The following is a 16,236-nucleotide window of genomic DNA, read 5'->3' as shown; positions in this document are numbered from 1 at the left end:
AGTAGTGATATTGACTTTGTTTTCCAAGTGATAAGGAAAGTAAGGGCTGTCATTTAATAGTGCCTCTACCTTTATAAGCACTTCTCTGGCCACATTAGATTTTTTTTCACTTTTTTCAATCTAAAAGATCTTCTTTTGTATATTCAATCACATGGAAATAGTATTATTAGTTTAGTTCAGCTCAAAACTTGCTCACCAAACTCAGGTGAAGTGCTCACCCACCTGCTATGAACTACAGGCAAAGGAAGAACTGTTTTTGGTTTTTTCTCTCTTTTTATCTCCTTTTACTACTTCATCTGTACTCATTCTTGGTGGCAGTGGTGGGGTAACAAAAGGGAGTGAGAAGAATGAAAAGGCGTTAAGTGAATGCATATACATAAGTAGGATTGAAAAAGGGTCTTTCTTAGCTATTTCTTCTTTAAACTGTGAATACACAGCTGCTGATGACCGTATAATAGGCTCACTCTACATATGTTCAAGCAGTTTTATCCCTGCTCTGTGCCACTATTTTACCTCCCTCTAGCAGCATGATCACAACCCCTGTTGGATGAAAGCCTTTTCATTCAACCGAGACAGCCCTCTTAGGGCAATCTCTTCAACTAAATCTACACTCTCTGCACTTATGTTTAAAGGAATCGTACAGGACCTTCTCCCTTCTTCCCACAGCTAAAACATGCAGCTGTCCGGCATCTTCTCCCAATTCCTACCCCACATACCACAATGCTCTATATCAGCATCAATTGTTAGCTGACAGTAACGCTGAGAGAGAAAAGATATGTTGTTGTGAGGCATTGGGAACCTTCACATAGCAAGGAATGGGGAGACAAGTCTACTCCACTCACACTTGGGGGGACTAAACAGTCCCCCATGCTGACACATGGACTTACTTGGACTCAATCCCTCTGAGCTCCAGCTCTTGGCAGCAGCACTAGAGGAACCAGAGACACACAGGGAGGAACTGGACTGTCTGGCATTGGGGCAGGAACTCAGGGGCGGCTTTCTCCCAGATGGAGGTGCTCACAGGGGTCATTGTTCCTGTGCTGGGACCTTCCTGATCCCACAGCTGACTGGCAGCCATATCTGAGTTTCCATCATCCTGGCTCACACTGTTTTCTCCACTCTGGTGATTCCCTGAGACCTGAGCTCATCCAACTTGCAGCCCCACCCAAGCTGTTTGCTGTAGCTTTTCCATTTGAATGGCCTGTTCTGGCTCAGGCTTCAGATTGTCCTAAAATCTCTTAAACAAGCAGCAGCTGGTGTCAGCATGCCCCATCCTATCTAATAATAGACAAACATGGTAATTGACCATACCTCCGCTATACTTCCCATTGGCTAATCAGCAGAATATGCAAATTAACTGCCAACAAAGATGGTGGCCGGCAGCCACGCAGTTGAAGCGAACATGAGGCTTGCTTGCTCCAGTGATGGAGGAAGCCAAGGTTCCCCGGCTGCTGCGGCCCAGCTCTGAGCTCCGGAAGCAACAATGTTTCAATTATAGAAGCTAAACAAACCCCAGATACCTGCTTTCAGCCACCCAGGGCCTCAGAGCTTAGAGCACCAGTGATGGCAACAGAGTTTCAATTATAGAAGCTAAACAAACCCAGATACCTGCTTTCAGCCAGCCACAGCCACAGAGCTGGATCCGGGCCTCAGAGCTGGAGATGGTTCTCAGCTCCAGTGACAGCTATAGAAGGTAAATAAATCCCAGAATAAAAAAAAAAAAAAAAGAGGCTGGGAGCTTCAGTCGCCCGCCAGCCTGAAAATGGCCCTCAGCCCCTCACCCAGACTGGCCAGGCACCCCAGTGGGGACCCCCACCATGAAGGGGGTGTGACCAGCTGCAAACAGCCATCAGCCCATCATCCAGGCTGGCCAGGCACCCAAGCGGGACCCCCACCCTGATCCGAATCAACCTTCAGGGCAAACTAGCCGGCCCCCACCCGTGCACCAAGCCTCTATCCTATATAGTAAAAGGATAATATGCAAACTGACCCTAACAGCAGAAAGACTGGGAATGACTGGTCACTATGACACACACTGACCACCAGGGGGCAGATGCTCAATGCAGGAGCTGCCCTCTGGTGGTCAGTGCGCTCTTACAGGGGGGAGCTCTGCTCAGCCACAAGCCAGGCTGATGGCTGCCAGTACAGCAGTGGTGATGGGAGCCTCTCCTGCCTCCTCAGCAGTGCTAAGGATGTCTGACTGCAGCTTAGGTCTGCTCCCCGCTGGCAAGTGGACATCCCCCAAAGGCTGCCGGGCTGCCAGAGGGATGTCTGATTGCCATCTTAGGCCCAATCCCCCCAGGGTGCAGGCCTAAGCCAGCAAGTGGTCTCCCCCAATGGGTCCCAGACTGCAAGAGGGCACAGGCCGGGCTGAGGAACCCCCTACCCCTGAGTGCACAAATTTTTGTGCACCGGGCCTCTAGTCTGTAATAATAAAAATGTAATATGCAATGGCCAAACAGCAGAACGACCTTCTCGATGACCTCTGAACAACATTCCAGATGAAGCCACAGCTGAGAGGGCCACGGCAGTTGCCAGGGCTGTGAAGGCCTACTCTTGCATGAATTTCGTGCATCGGGCCTCTAGTATGTACATAAAGGAAAGGAAATCACTATCCTGAAGAGATATCTGTACCTCCAGGATTGTTGCAGCTTTATTTACAACAGTCAAAAACATAAAAACAACCTAAGTGTTCACTGATGGATGAATGAATTAAAAAATGTAATACATACACACACACAAAGAAATATTAGTCATGGAAAGAAGGAAATCTTGCTATTGGCAACAACATGGATGGACCTTGTGGGCAATATGCTAAGTGAAATAGGTCAGATGAGAAAGATAAATACTGTATGATATCACTTATGTCTATATCTATATCACTTATATGACTTAAAATCTAAAGAAACTGAACTCATAGAAACAGGAAAAATATTAGTGGTTGCCAGAGCCAGGGGTGAGGGGTCAAAGAATTGAGCAAAGGTGGTCAAAAGGTACAACTTCCAGTAATAAGATAAATAAGTTCTAGGGATATAATATATAGCATAATGACTGTAGTTAACAATACTATATTGTATATTTGAATGTTGCTAAAAAAGTAGATCTGAAAAGTTATCATTTACAAGAAAAAACATTTGGAGCTATGTGAGGTGATGTTAACTAAACTCATTATGGTAATCATTTTGTAATTTATACATATATCAAACCATTATTTTGTATACCTTAAATTTATAATGTTATATGCCAATTACATCTCAATGAAACTAAAAGCAAACCCTCAGCTAACAGCATACTCAATGGTGAAAAGGTAAAAGCTTTACCTATAAGATCATGAACAAGTCAAGTATGCCCACTCTTGTCACTTTTATTCAACATAGTATTAGAAGTCCCAGAAGCTCCAGTGGTGCAATCGGTTAGCACGCAGTACTTATAAGAAGTCCTAGCCAGAGCAATTAGGCAAAAAAGCAAAATAAAATGCATCCAAATTAGAAAGGAAGAGGTAAAACTGTCACTACTTGCAAATGACATGATAATATAGAAAATCTTAATAATTCTACCAAAAATTATTAGAACTAAGAAATGAATTCTGCAACATGCTAGAAATCCCAATTCTTGGGTGCCACCCCAGACTTGCTAAATCATGGATCCTGTGTGTGAGGCCAGCAGATTGCGCTGTAACAAGCTGTCCAAGGAACTCCAATGCTTGTTCATATTTGAGAACTACTGGCCTGTATCGAACTCCTGTCACTATCTCTGGGACCTTTCTGTGCCTCAGTCCCACATCTGTAGAATGGGGAAAATAATGGTACACCTATTTCAAAGGGTGGTTGTATGTTTTCAAAAGTTGAAAACTGGTACATAGCCATTATTATTATTAACTAGAGGCCCAGTGCATGAATTCATGCATGGGTGGGGTCCAACCGGACAGCCCCCACACCGGGGCCAATGGGGGAGAAGGGGGGGAGAAGGGACATGGGTGGTTGGCTGGCCGCCCCCGCCCCCAACTGGGGTGGGAGGAGCTGATCGGGGGCGGGGCTGGCCAGATTTGGTCCCACTGAACATAGGTGGACCGGGAAGTATAATAGGAGAGAGTGCTCAGCATCCTTACCCCACCCCAGGGGCAGGCTTCCATCCACCAAGTGTGGAAAGCACAATTTTGCCCACCTTCTCTCTTATGACATTGGATCTTTTCAACCTCCAGGTGGCTATTAGACCAAAAAGCCCTTTCACAAATGAAAACACAAAAAGTGAAACTCACCAGTCAAAGCCATGATATTCATTTGAGGTTTCTATCCACACGAACAGCAAAACTACAGACACGCAAAATGCAATTACCAGAAATGGGTAAAATAACTGCTCTACCTGGGAAGAAAAAATGAAAGTCAAATTTAACTCCATTTATCCATGCTACCTCAGCAATATCTGTATACACTTGCCAAAGCTCTGTATAGGTATAGGGCCATGCATTACTCTCCCAGTCTGCAGTGAACACTGTATTACTTTGACCCCTATGGAATTTTGTACAAGCCTATTATAACACTTATTACACTGAAATGAAATTATGTTTGTATTTATTGTGACAGCTTCTACTCTGAGGAACAGGAACTTCTAACATCGCTGTATTGCTAATATCTAGCATACTTCCTTAAATGCAGCTGGCTCTCAACAATTATCTGATGAATTTATACAATTCTCTATCTACCTAATTTTTTGATGACTCATTCATTAATTCATTGTTCATCAGTTAATTTAGTCATTTACCTATTCACATTTGAAGAGGGCATATGCAGCTTAGGAAATAAAGCTTTTTTTGAGTAACTATTTTGTGTTAGAACAATGCTAGGGACGTCACAAGCTACTTTCATTGATTTATCTATCAATATAGCCATTTATATTAGGTATTATTGCCCTTATTTTTCAGAAGAAAGAACTAAAGCTCAGCAAGGTAAAGTCACTGACTCAAGATCAAACGGACAAGTAGCAAGGATACTGACCAGATCTGTGAGACCAAAGCCAGGATGGAGGACAGTCAAACTGAGGCTTGAAGGCAATCCCCTACACTGAAAATCATGTTACAAACCAGCCATGTCAGAGGTTGCAAAACCCTCCTTGAGAACATTAGGTTTTGATTGCAGAGCTATAATCCTAACACCTGTATAGCAGAAATAAGAAATCCGTCTCTTAGGGACACTGCTTTTACTGTGTTAAAAATAGATAGACTAATCCCTACCCTGATTAAATCATGGGGTGATTGTGAATAAGAAAAAAAATAAAATGGAAAACATAGAAACGATATTCCAAAAAGATGGAAACATAACAAGTATCATAGCATTAAACTACCACTTCTGAGTATCAGAGGATGGAAAGCACACCACTGTGCTTCACTATCTCTTGACTTCTGACTACCTTATTCCTCCTAGTCAGGATTGCCTGCACAATCATTTATATATGTGGAAGATCACTTCCAAAGGCAAGGACTCCAACACATTAATAAAAATAGCTAATAGTTACTGAGTGCTAATTGTGTGCCAAGCCCAATTCTAAGTGTTTTCCACATATTATCTCTCCTATCCTCATGACAAATCCTATTGGTGGGGACTATTGCTGTCATCTTCCTTATTCTATTGAGGAATCCAAAGCACCAGAATGTTAATTAATCTGCCCAAGTTTCTGTAGTGGTAAAGCTCCAATTTGGTGGTAGTCAGTGATGAAGCCATAAATTGAATCCAGGCCATCTTTCCCAGACCCAAGATCTTAGCTCTTATGCTCTATGCTCGACTCCTTCCCCTGAGTAGAAATGGGGCCGTGAGAATTATCTACTTCACTTCATATAATCAGCCCAAGAGCAGAGCTGGAATTAGGACTCAAACAAACCCCAGGCTCTGGTCCAGGGATTTTTCAACTATGCCACATTGCCTTAAATGTCATCATTCCCACAAAGCCTCCCTTTATCTTTCTCTCTATGCCAGCGGTTCTCAACCTGTGGGTCGAGACCCCTTAGGCAGTCGAACGACCCTTTCACAGGGATCACCTAAGACCATCCTGCATATCAGATATTTACATTACGATTCATAACAGTAGCAACATTACAGTTATGCAGTAGCAACGAAAATAATTTTATGGTTGGGTCACAACATGAGGAACTGTATTTAAAGGGCCATAAGGTTGAGAACCACTGCTCTATTCCCTTCTTTATAGCTCTCGTGTGACAATTTCATCTCCACATAATAAATATCTTTTTAATCAATTCACTCTTTTCCATCTTTACATCACTTCTTGAGTCCAGGCCACCAACATCTTACCTTGAATACTGCCATGGGGTGAGGGTAGGCCACATGCCACCACTCAGGCTTATCAGAGTTCTTCTTTAGGGAAAATCAGGCATTAGCCTGACCAATAATAAAAGAATACCTTGCCCTGGCCAGTGTGGCTTAACTGGCTGAGCGTCATCCCATGCACTGAAAGGTCACCAGTACGATTCCCGATCAGGGTACATGCTCATGTTGTAGGCTCAATCCCCCATCTGGGTGCATGCAGGAGGCAGCCAATTGATGTTTCTCTCTCATATCAATACTTCTCTCTCTCCCGTCCTCTCTCTCTTTCTCTTAAAAAAATGCATGAAAAAAACATTTAAAAAGGATAAAAATAAATAAAAGAGCACTTTGTTTCCCACTTGCTTTTTTTCTTTCTTTCTCATAAGCAGAGCTCGTTTGGGAAGCTCACAATGAAGAGAAAATTAAATATTCAGACATTCCTGCAATCCCTGGACAAAAACATCTAAATATACTTAAACTTCACTTTTTCTTCAAGGTTCAACTGAGTGAATAAAAGCAAAAGTGAGTGATCAAATAAATGAATGATAAAAGAGGTAGCAAGGAAAAGGAGAAGTGAAGACTAACAGTGAAAGAACACAAGCACATGTTTCAGTAAGGTTAATTTGGTTCCAGAATTGCGGCAGACCTTTCATGGGAGAACTAGAGCCCAAGCATGCCCAGTGCGGGAGATAATGAGCCCTCATGGTGGCAGGGACCAGCCCACGTTCCCCACATCTCAGGAAGTGTGGTCTATATTTCCACATTTCTCTATACCAAAGAGCAGCAGCAGAATCGACGTCCAGATTGCTTCTCTAGTTTGCCTTCCCACTGACAGCTGTATAAGCCAGTAATGTAGGTGACATAGCACTCGTGGTTGCACTTGTCTTCTATGCATGAAGGACACCTTTTCGATCTTCTTGTCTCCTGCTTTTTCTCCTCTTCCATGGTTCACCCTTTTGCTGCAATGACAAATAAAACAATCAGGATCTAGTACTCCCTTAAATGTTACCATTCTACAGAAAATTCCATAAAAATGATTTCTTTTTAAATACATAATCTAGGATACTGTACTTAATTCAGCACAGGAGACTAGAGCTTCATGCCACCTTCCCACTAACTTGAGTGTTTATCTCGGTCATTGCACCACTCACTGTTGTTTTCTCAGCTGTAAAACAGGACCATATTCTCTGCACTAGCCAACTAATAGATGCTGAAAGCATCACATTAGATAATATATACAGATGATGTATCTTTTAAAGTAGAATATGCTACTGAAATAACTTGAGAACTTAGAGGTATGGACGAGATATATGAAAAATACAATCCTTGCTCTCTCTGAGCTGAGAACCGAGATGGCGGCGTGGGTTGGCGCCGGAGGTTGCTGCCTTGAACAGCCAAATCAAAACACACCTGGGGGACAGAGCGGACATCACCCAGAGCCGCGGGGGAGCTGGCTGAGTGGAGGTTCTACAACTGGGAGGAAGGAGAATATCATGCCCGGACTCAGAGGAGGCGCGGTGCTGGGGTGGAGTGCTCAGGTGCGGAGTGCGCGCGGAGCGGACACGGTTGGTGCTTTCAATCGGGAGGGAGTCTCGGATTCTGAGCTCCAGAGCCGGGCGGGTCTCTGGGGACCCGGACTCGGGCGGGAGAGGCAGGACTGTCTGGCTTCGGTCGGAACTCTAGGGCAGCTTTCTCTCCGAGGTTTGCAGCGGTTGCTGGGACTCTGTGAGGCGGAGCCCCTGGGGACGGAACTGAGAGCCGCCATGGCTGCTCTCTCTGGCCCACCCTGTTGATCCCGAGCCCAAGCGACCCACCCGCCCCACCCAAGCCCTGCGCAGAGTCATTTGCCAGATGGCCTCGGGCAAAGGCTGGATTGGCGCCTCCCTGGAGGACAGAGGTTTTCCCGCTGCAGACACAGCTGACTCTCACAGCCAGCTGGCCTGGAGGTCAAATCCCCCTAGTATTAACTACAACAAGCAAGGCTGAACTACAGGAGGACTGCACACAAAGACCATTGGGGGGTGCACCAAGAAAGCATAAAAAAGCGTGGAGACAAAGAAACAGGACAAAACTGTCAATGGAGGATATTCAGTTCAGAACCACACTTTTAAGGTCTCTCAAGAACTGTCTAGAAGCCGCTGATAAACTTAATGAGATCCTCAACAAACCTAATGAGACCCTCGATGTTATGATAAAGAACCAACTAGAAATTAAACATACATGGACTGAAATAACGAATATTATACAGACTCCCAACAGCAGACCAGAGGACTGCAAGAATCAAGGCAAAGATTTGAAATGCGAAGAAGCTAAAAACACCCAACCGGAAAAGCAAAATGAAAAAAAGAATCCGAAGATACGAAGATAGTGTAGGGAGCCTCTGGGGACAGCTTCAAGCGTACCAACATCAGAATTATGGGGGTGCCAGAAGATGAGAGAGAGCGGGATGTTGAAAACCTATTTGAAGAAATAATGACAGAAAACTTCCCCTACCTGGTGAAAGAAATAGACTTACAAGTCCAGGAAGCACGGAGAACCCCAAACAAAAGGAATCCAAGGAGGACCACACCAAGACACATCATGGTTAAAATGCCAGGAGCAAAAGACAAAGAGAGACTCTTAAGAGCAGCAAGAGAAAGAAACTCAGTTACCTACAAGGGAATACCCATACGACTGTTAGCTGACTTCTCAACAGAAACTTTGCAGGCCAGAAGGGAGTGGCAGGAAATATTCAAAGTGATGAGTGCCAAGAACCTACAACCAAGATTACTTTATCCAGGAAACTAAGATGGCGGCATAGATAAACACCGGGAAATTGCCGCTTCCCAAAACAATCGATAAATGCATCAAAAACAGAAGGTGGACATCATCCAGAACTACAGGAGGGCTGGCTGAGTGTAAATTCTACAACTAGAAGGAAAGAAAAGCACACTGCGAGCGGGAGGAGCTGCGGAGGTGGAGTGCAGAGGTACGGGGGCTCGCGCGCGGAAAGGGTCTGGCACCCGAGGACGCGGCTGTCTTTTTGAATCCGGAGGGAGACACAAGCTCCTGATGGCTCTGAAATCCGGTTCCGGGAAGTCTCTGGGGACCCAGGACTCATACAGGGAGAAACTGGACTGTCTGGCAGCGGGCGAGCTTGAGAGCGGCTTTCCCTCAGAGGTGCTTGCAGCCATTGCCGGGACACTGGGACTCGCAACTCCATAGGGCGGGGCTAAGGATCCGCCATAGCTGCTTTCTCCGCCCTTTGATTCCTTGAGACCCCGCCTCGCCCAGGCTGCGGCAGAGGCTTTTGCATATGAATGCCCTGGCCATTTGCAACCTGTAATTACCTAACCGCAGCCGGGCCAGATAGACCCAGAGCTTCCAAGAGAAGGCCCAAGGCCCCACAGCGGCTTGCATTGCTACACAGCTGAGCATCATCAGGGCACTTCCAAACTCCAAAAAAAGGAAGGGGAATCTGCAGTTCTCTTCGTAGTTCCTGCTGTGTAACCTCAGGCAGAGGCTAAATTAGCACCTCCTTAGATCCAAGAGCCACTGTACCCAGTGGTCAGAGGGGGACCATCCAGATCACAACTCCTCAGATCCATAAGGGACACACTCAGGGTGCAGTCTCAGTGAGCACCAAAGCCCCACTGAAGCAAGTCTTGCCCCAGAAGGGTGTCTCCAGCACAGAAGTTCTCCCACTGCAGACACAGCTGATTCTCGCTGCCAATTGCCCTGGAGGTCAATTCCTCCCAGTGATCCTACAACAACCAAGGCATAGCTACAACAAGACTGTGCACAAAGCCCACGAGGGGGTGCACCAAGAGTGTCCACCTCAGGTAACTGGGGAGGCTGAGCCACTGGGCCCTACAGGACACCTAGCACACAAAGCCACTCTATCAACACAGGGAAGCAGCCAAAATGCGGAGACAAAGAAACAGGTCACAAATGGCAGAAATGGAGGAAAGCAAATGACTGGATATAGAGTTCAAGGCCACGTTTATAAGGTTTTTCAAGAATTTTATGGAAACCGCCGATAAATTTAATGAGTCCCTCAATAAGTATAGTGAGACCATGGAGGACATGAAAAAGGACCAACTAGAAATTAAGCATACACTGACTGAAATAAAGAATAATCTACGGAGATCCAACAGCAGACAAGAGGATCCCAAAAATCAAGTCAAAGATTTGAAATACAAAGAAACAAAAAATACCCAACTGAAAAAGAAAAAAGAAAAGAGATTCCAAAAATATGAAGATAGTGTAAGGAGCCTCTGGGACAACTTCAAGCGTACCAACATCAGAATTATAGGGGTACCAGAAGAAGAGAGAGGGCAAGATATTGAAAACCTATTTGAAGAAATAATGACAGAAAACTTCCCCCACCTGGTGAAAGAAATAGACTTCCAAGTCCAGGAAGCGCAGAGAACCCCAAACAAAAGGAATCCAAAGAGGACCACACCAAGACACATCATAATTAAAATGCCAAGAGCAAAAGACAAAGAGAGAATCTTAAAAGCAGCAAGAGAAAGACAGTCAGTTACCTACAAGGGAGTACCCATACGACTGTCAGCTGATTTCTCAACAGAAACCATGCAGGCCAGAAGGGAGTGGCAAGAAATATTCAAAGTGATGAATAGCATGAACCTGCAACCAAGATTACTTTATCCAGCAAAGTTATCATTCAGAATAGAAGGTCAGAGAAAGAGCTTCACAGATAAGAAAAAGCTAAAGGAGTTCATCACCACCAAACCAGCATTATATGAAATGCTGAAAGGTATTCTTTAAGAAGAGGAAGAAGAAAAAGGAACTCTTACCATTTGCCACAGCATGGATGGAACTGGAGAGCGGATAAATACCACATGATCTCACTCATTTGTGGAATATAATGAACAACATAAACTGATGAACAAGGACTGATCCAGAGACGGAGAGGCATTGATTGGACTGTCGGGCTTTGGAGGGAGGGGAGGGGAGGGTGGGGGTAAGGGGGAAAGATCAACCAAAGAACTTACATGCAGGCATATAGGCCTAACCAATGGACACGGACAACGGGGGTGGGGGGGGGGCGGTGAGGGCATGAGCGGGGGGGGGGGGGGTAGAGGGTAACGTGGGGCTAAGGACACATATGTAATATCTTAATCAATAAAAATGTATTAAAAAATAAATTAATTAATTTAAAAAAAAAAAGATTACTTTATCCAGCAAAGCTATCATTCAGAACTGAAGGTCAGATAAAGAGCTTCACAGATGGGGAAAAGCTAAAGGAATTCATCACCACCAAACCAGTATTATATGAAATGCTGAAAGGTATCCTTTAAGAAGAGGAAGAAGAAGAAAAAGGTAAAGATACAAATTATGAACAACAAACATGCATCTATCAACAAGTGAATCTAAGAATCAAGTGAATAAATAATCTGGTGATCATAATAGAATCAGGGACATAGAAAGGGAATGGACTGGCTGTTCTTGGGGGGGAGAGGGGTGTGGGAGATGCGGGAAGAGACTGGACAAAAATCGTGCACCTATGGATGAGGACAGTGGGTGGGGAATGGGGGCGGAGGGTGGGGCGGGAACTGGGAGGAGGGGAGTTGTGGGGGGAGAAAAGAGGAACAGATGTGGTGGTCTGAACAATAAAGATTTGGTTGAGAAAAGGAGAAAAAAAAGGGGAAAAAAAAGAAAAAGAAAAATACAATCCTTGACTAATAGGTGACTCACACACACAGTACCTGCCCCCTTTCCTTTCTATCCTCTCCCACATGGAATCGGTGAGGGGTAGCCTCAATTAAGAATAATGGAATATTCAAAAGAGCAATGCCTAAAATAAAACAAATTTATTGTTTCTTTTGCCAACAAAAAATTTCAAAGGTAGAAAGAACAAATGATGTGGTATGTGGCTTCACAATGTCACTAAGAACCCAGACATTATCCACCTTGCTGTTCCTCTGCAGCATAGGGCTGCTTTCTCAGGGTCCAATGTGGCAGCTCAAGCTACATCCATTACTTCAGATTCCAACTAACAGGAAGGAGGAAGGAATAAAGAAGGATGCTTCCCTTTATTTTAAGGACATTTACAGAAACTGAACATGGTATTTCAGTGACAGGGTTTTCTTACTCGTTAAAAAAAGGAAAAACAGACATTGGGGGACACATAGCTGTCACTACGGCATTTTCTCACCACACTGTGATAGGAGAATGTTGTTCTCATACTCAGGAACTTTCAGAGAATGTGTGGAATTTTCTGGAAAAAGAACAATGTATTTAAAAACAAACAAGAACAGTCTTAAAGGACTTGATCCCAGGCAATAGTCTCTACCCCTGAAAACTTTGTTATGCCCCAATTTGTTCTTTTGTGAAAAGGACTCCAGTGTTGTAGTTAACAGTACAGAGTCTGAGTGGCCACTTTTGGCCAAAATGGAGTAACAGGGACTACAGTAAATCTCCCACTTTAACTGACTAAAAATCTGGGGAAAAATATGAAGCCACAGTTTTTAGACAGTAGACAAGAGGCCGTGAAGGACAGCAATCCATCAAAGAAAGGAAGCAAAGGAAGTGAGTACAGGCATATCTTGGAGACATTGCAGGTTTGGTACCAGACCATCACAACACAGTGAATATTGCAATAAAGCAAGTCAGGTGAATTTTTTGGATTCCTGTGCAAATAAGTTATGTTTATACTCTACTGTAGTGTATTAAATATGCAAAAGCATTATGCCTAATAAACAATGTACACACCTTAATTAAAAATATTTTATTGCTAAAATAATGCTAACCACCAATGAGCCATCAGCAAGTCATAATCTTTTTTCTGGTAGAGGGTCTTGCCTCGATGTTGAAGGATATTCTTTAAGAAGAGGAAGAGGAAGGAGAAGGATCAAAAATATGGATAAAATCGCAGTAAATAAGTATCTATCAACAACTGAATCTAAAAATCAAAATAAACGAACAAGGAATCTGATGAACAAAATAAACTGATGAATAAAATAGAACCAGAGTCATGGAAACATGGAACAGACTGATGAATCTCAGAGAGAAGGGGAGATGGGGGGTAGAAATAGATTAGCCAAAGAACTTATATGCATATATGTATTCCCTGTGGACACAGACTATAGGGGGTGAAGGCCTGGGGTGGGGTAGGAACAAGGTGGAGGGGAGCAATGGGGGGAGGGGGGAGGAGAGAAAGGGAGACATCTGTAATACTCTCAACAATGAAGATTTAATTTAAACAATGTCTGATTTAAACCTAAATACAGAGTGGGGCAAAAGTAAGTTTACAGTTGTTTGTATGGAAAAAGACATGCAGATTATGATTATTACAATAGCTTTACTAACTGCTTTTTGAGTACTCACAACTGCAAACCTACTTCTGGCCCACCCTTTATATATCTACTAGAGGCCCGATGCACAAAGATTCATGCAAGAATGGGCCTTCCTTCCCCTGGTTCCATCTTTCCACCTTTGCTCATCCCGGAGCCATCTTTCCGCCTTCCCACGCTGGCTTCCCAGAGGCCCGGAGTGGCCGGGGCGGTGCAGAAAGCCTGCAATGACACAAGCGTCCTGCCCCACCCCCGGCCACTCAGTGCCTGTGTATGCAAATTAGCCTGCTATCTTTGTTGGGTTAATTTGCATACCCACTCCAGATTGGCTGGTGGGCATCATGATGGTACAGTCAATTTGCATCTTTCTCTTTTTTAGTGTAGACAATTCCTTTTAATGTAAGTGGACTTAATGCTCCAATTTAAAAAACACAAAAATTGTCTAGATTGAAGTATCAAAACCCACCATATGCTCCTTATAAGAAGTTGATTTGTTGAGGTAGAAGGAAAAAGATATAGTACCTGTGTGTGTATGTGTGTGTGTATATATGTTTGTGTGTGTGTGTATATATATATATATATATATATATATATATATATATTTATATTTCACTATTTCATACCAGGATATGGCATGTACCAACCAAAGACAAAACCTCTGTAACAAAAACATAAGCATTTACTACACACACATCTGAGCTGACTGATGACCTGTTCTGCAGCTCTAGACTGTCCTCAGCTAGGATGACTGGGGTAACCTGACTCTGCTCCATGTGTCACTCAACCAGGTTAGCCTGAGGATGGTCTCATGGTGATGGAAAATGTCCAAGAAAGAGAGTTCCACTGAGCAAGCCCATTTCAAGCCTCTGCTTCAAAGGGTGTCTTGAGGTCAAAGTCAAAAGCAGAGCAGGTCAACTCATGGTAGGCAGGCATTAGCAAGTTACATAGCAAACAGTGTGAACACAAAAGGTGTAACTAATGTAAGGGTGAGAATTAGGGCCAAACAATACAATCTACTTACTAGCAGATCAAAAAACCCTGAAGCAACTAGAGTTAATAAAAACAAAAAGGGACATTCCATAATGATAAAAATGATTTTTTTAAAAGAACTTTCAGTTTATAGGCACCTAACCACATATCCTCTATAGGAGCAAAAGACAAGTCCACAAATAGGGCGAAAGATTTACCACATCTCTCTCAATAATGGACACAATAAACAGATTTTTTAAAGTCTGTAAGGATATAGAAGATTTTAACAATTAACAAACTAGTCTAACATTTAGAAAACACTGTTCTCAATGACGGCAGAATGTACATTCTTTTCTAATGGAAATGGAATATTTATGAAAAGTGATCATGTACTGAGTACACAACTGGTTGTAATAAACTTGTAAGAATTGACATCTTAAGAGCACATTTTCTGACCACATTGCAATTAAGCCAGAAATCAGTAAGAAAAAGTTAACTATCTCCAACTGCATGCAAGAGCAACCTGGAGAGACTTTGACAGCTCAGGTCAGCATAATACCTGCAGCTGCCACTCGCCTTTCCTATATCTCAGGACCTGGGGTTGGGAGCCTTCCACCTGGGTTCATGCAGGTGGATGTACTGATCAACTTTTTGGTTTAGAGCTTTCACCCTTTTTTCCTATAGGTCGCCTCCATGTTTCCTGGCAGTGTCTGATAATGACATAGCTGCGGATACCAGCTTGTTGCTGCCCGTTTTAGAATAAGGTAAAGTTAGATGTTGAAAACAACCTGACCCTCCACTTCCCTTTCCCATCAGATCTGAACACGGATCTTGGTGGTCGTAGAGAGGAAAAGTAAGAGTGAAGCTGGCCTCACAGTGCTTGTAGTCTGTGGGCTAGTTTCAAACAAGGTTTTTAAAAAAAGATAACTAGAAAATGGCACACTTGGTAATTAAACACTGTGTGTATAAAACCACATGGATCCAAGGAAAATAGTCACAATGAAAAATGAGAAAAAAAAGCTTGAACAAGTAGATGATGAAACCGGAAGGAAAAACTACACGCACCTGGTGCCTATGTTGCACGTATCGAATTAGCGAAGAAAGGCAGGTCAAACAAACATCGCTGAGAGGATGGTAACGACTGGGATGAACAGCTGGAAGAAAGGCAGCACTTTAACCACAACCCCTTCCCACGCGTCTGCATGGCCTTTACCTTGGCGTCTACCAGCCCGGCAGCCAAGTCCGCAGTGAAATGTCCATAACGTTCAGGAGGCGGGAGGAGGGCCGGGCATCAATCATCAGTTCCCCCTCCAGACCGCTTCTCGGGTTCCCAACCCAGCGGTTCTCAACCTGTGGGTCGCGACCCCTTTGGCGGTCGACCCTTTCACAGGGGTCGCCTAAGACCATCCTGCATATCAGATATTTACATGACGATTCATAACAGCAGCAACATTACAGTTATGAAGTAGCAACGAAAATAATTTTATGGTTGGGTCACAACATGAGGAACTGTATTTAAAGAGCCAGGAGGTTGAGAACCACTGCGACCGCCGGTTGAATTTCCACTTGCAAGCCTCACAGGTCACTCCAAGGTCATGTCCAAAACAGAATCCTTGGTTTCCCTCCAAGGCCCATTCCTCCCAAGTTCCTCCCAT

General features: G+C 43.9%; 1 protein-coding gene and 2 non-coding genes across 3 annotated transcripts in view; 2 read left to right on the top strand and 1 right to left on the bottom strand.

The window, feature by feature from the left end:
- Positions 1 to 7,259, bottom strand: part of GDPD4 (glycerophosphodiester phosphodiesterase domain containing 4) — a 77,461-nt gene extending 70,202 nt beyond the window's left edge. Inside the window, exons 1-2 of the mRNA XM_036324068.1 lie at positions 7,148 to 7,259; positions 4,259 to 4,310 (exon numbers count right to left, since the gene is read on the bottom strand). Coding sequence (XP_036179961.1) covers positions 4,259 to 4,310; positions 7,148 to 7,259 — 164 coding nt within the window. The remainder of the gene's footprint in view (positions 1 to 4,258; positions 4,311 to 7,147) is intronic.
- Positions 7,260 to 15,053: 7,794 nt separating this feature from the next.
- On the top strand, positions 15,054 to 15,170 carry LOC118665565. The gene has a single exon (XR_004970672.1). It is a non-coding gene; the product is annotated as a small nucleolar RNA SNORA44 (small nucleolar RNA).
- A 202-nt stretch (positions 15,171 to 15,372) lies between these two features.
- LOC118665574 lies at positions 15,373 to 15,491 on the top strand. The gene has a single exon (XR_004970680.1). It is a non-coding gene; the product is annotated as a small nucleolar RNA SNORA61 (small nucleolar RNA).
- Positions 15,492 to 16,236: the final 745 nt, after the last annotated feature.

Source organism: Myotis myotis, unplaced genomic scaffold (assembly GCF_014108235.1).
Source record: "Myotis myotis isolate mMyoMyo1 unplaced genomic scaffold, mMyoMyo1.p scaffold_m19_p_10, whole genome shotgun sequence".
Classification (NCBI taxonomy): domain Eukaryota; kingdom Metazoa; phylum Chordata; class Mammalia; order Chiroptera; family Vespertilionidae; genus Myotis; species Myotis myotis.
The sequence above is the reverse complement of the archived record's forward strand: the minus strand, read 5'-3'. Positions and strand labels throughout refer to the sequence as shown.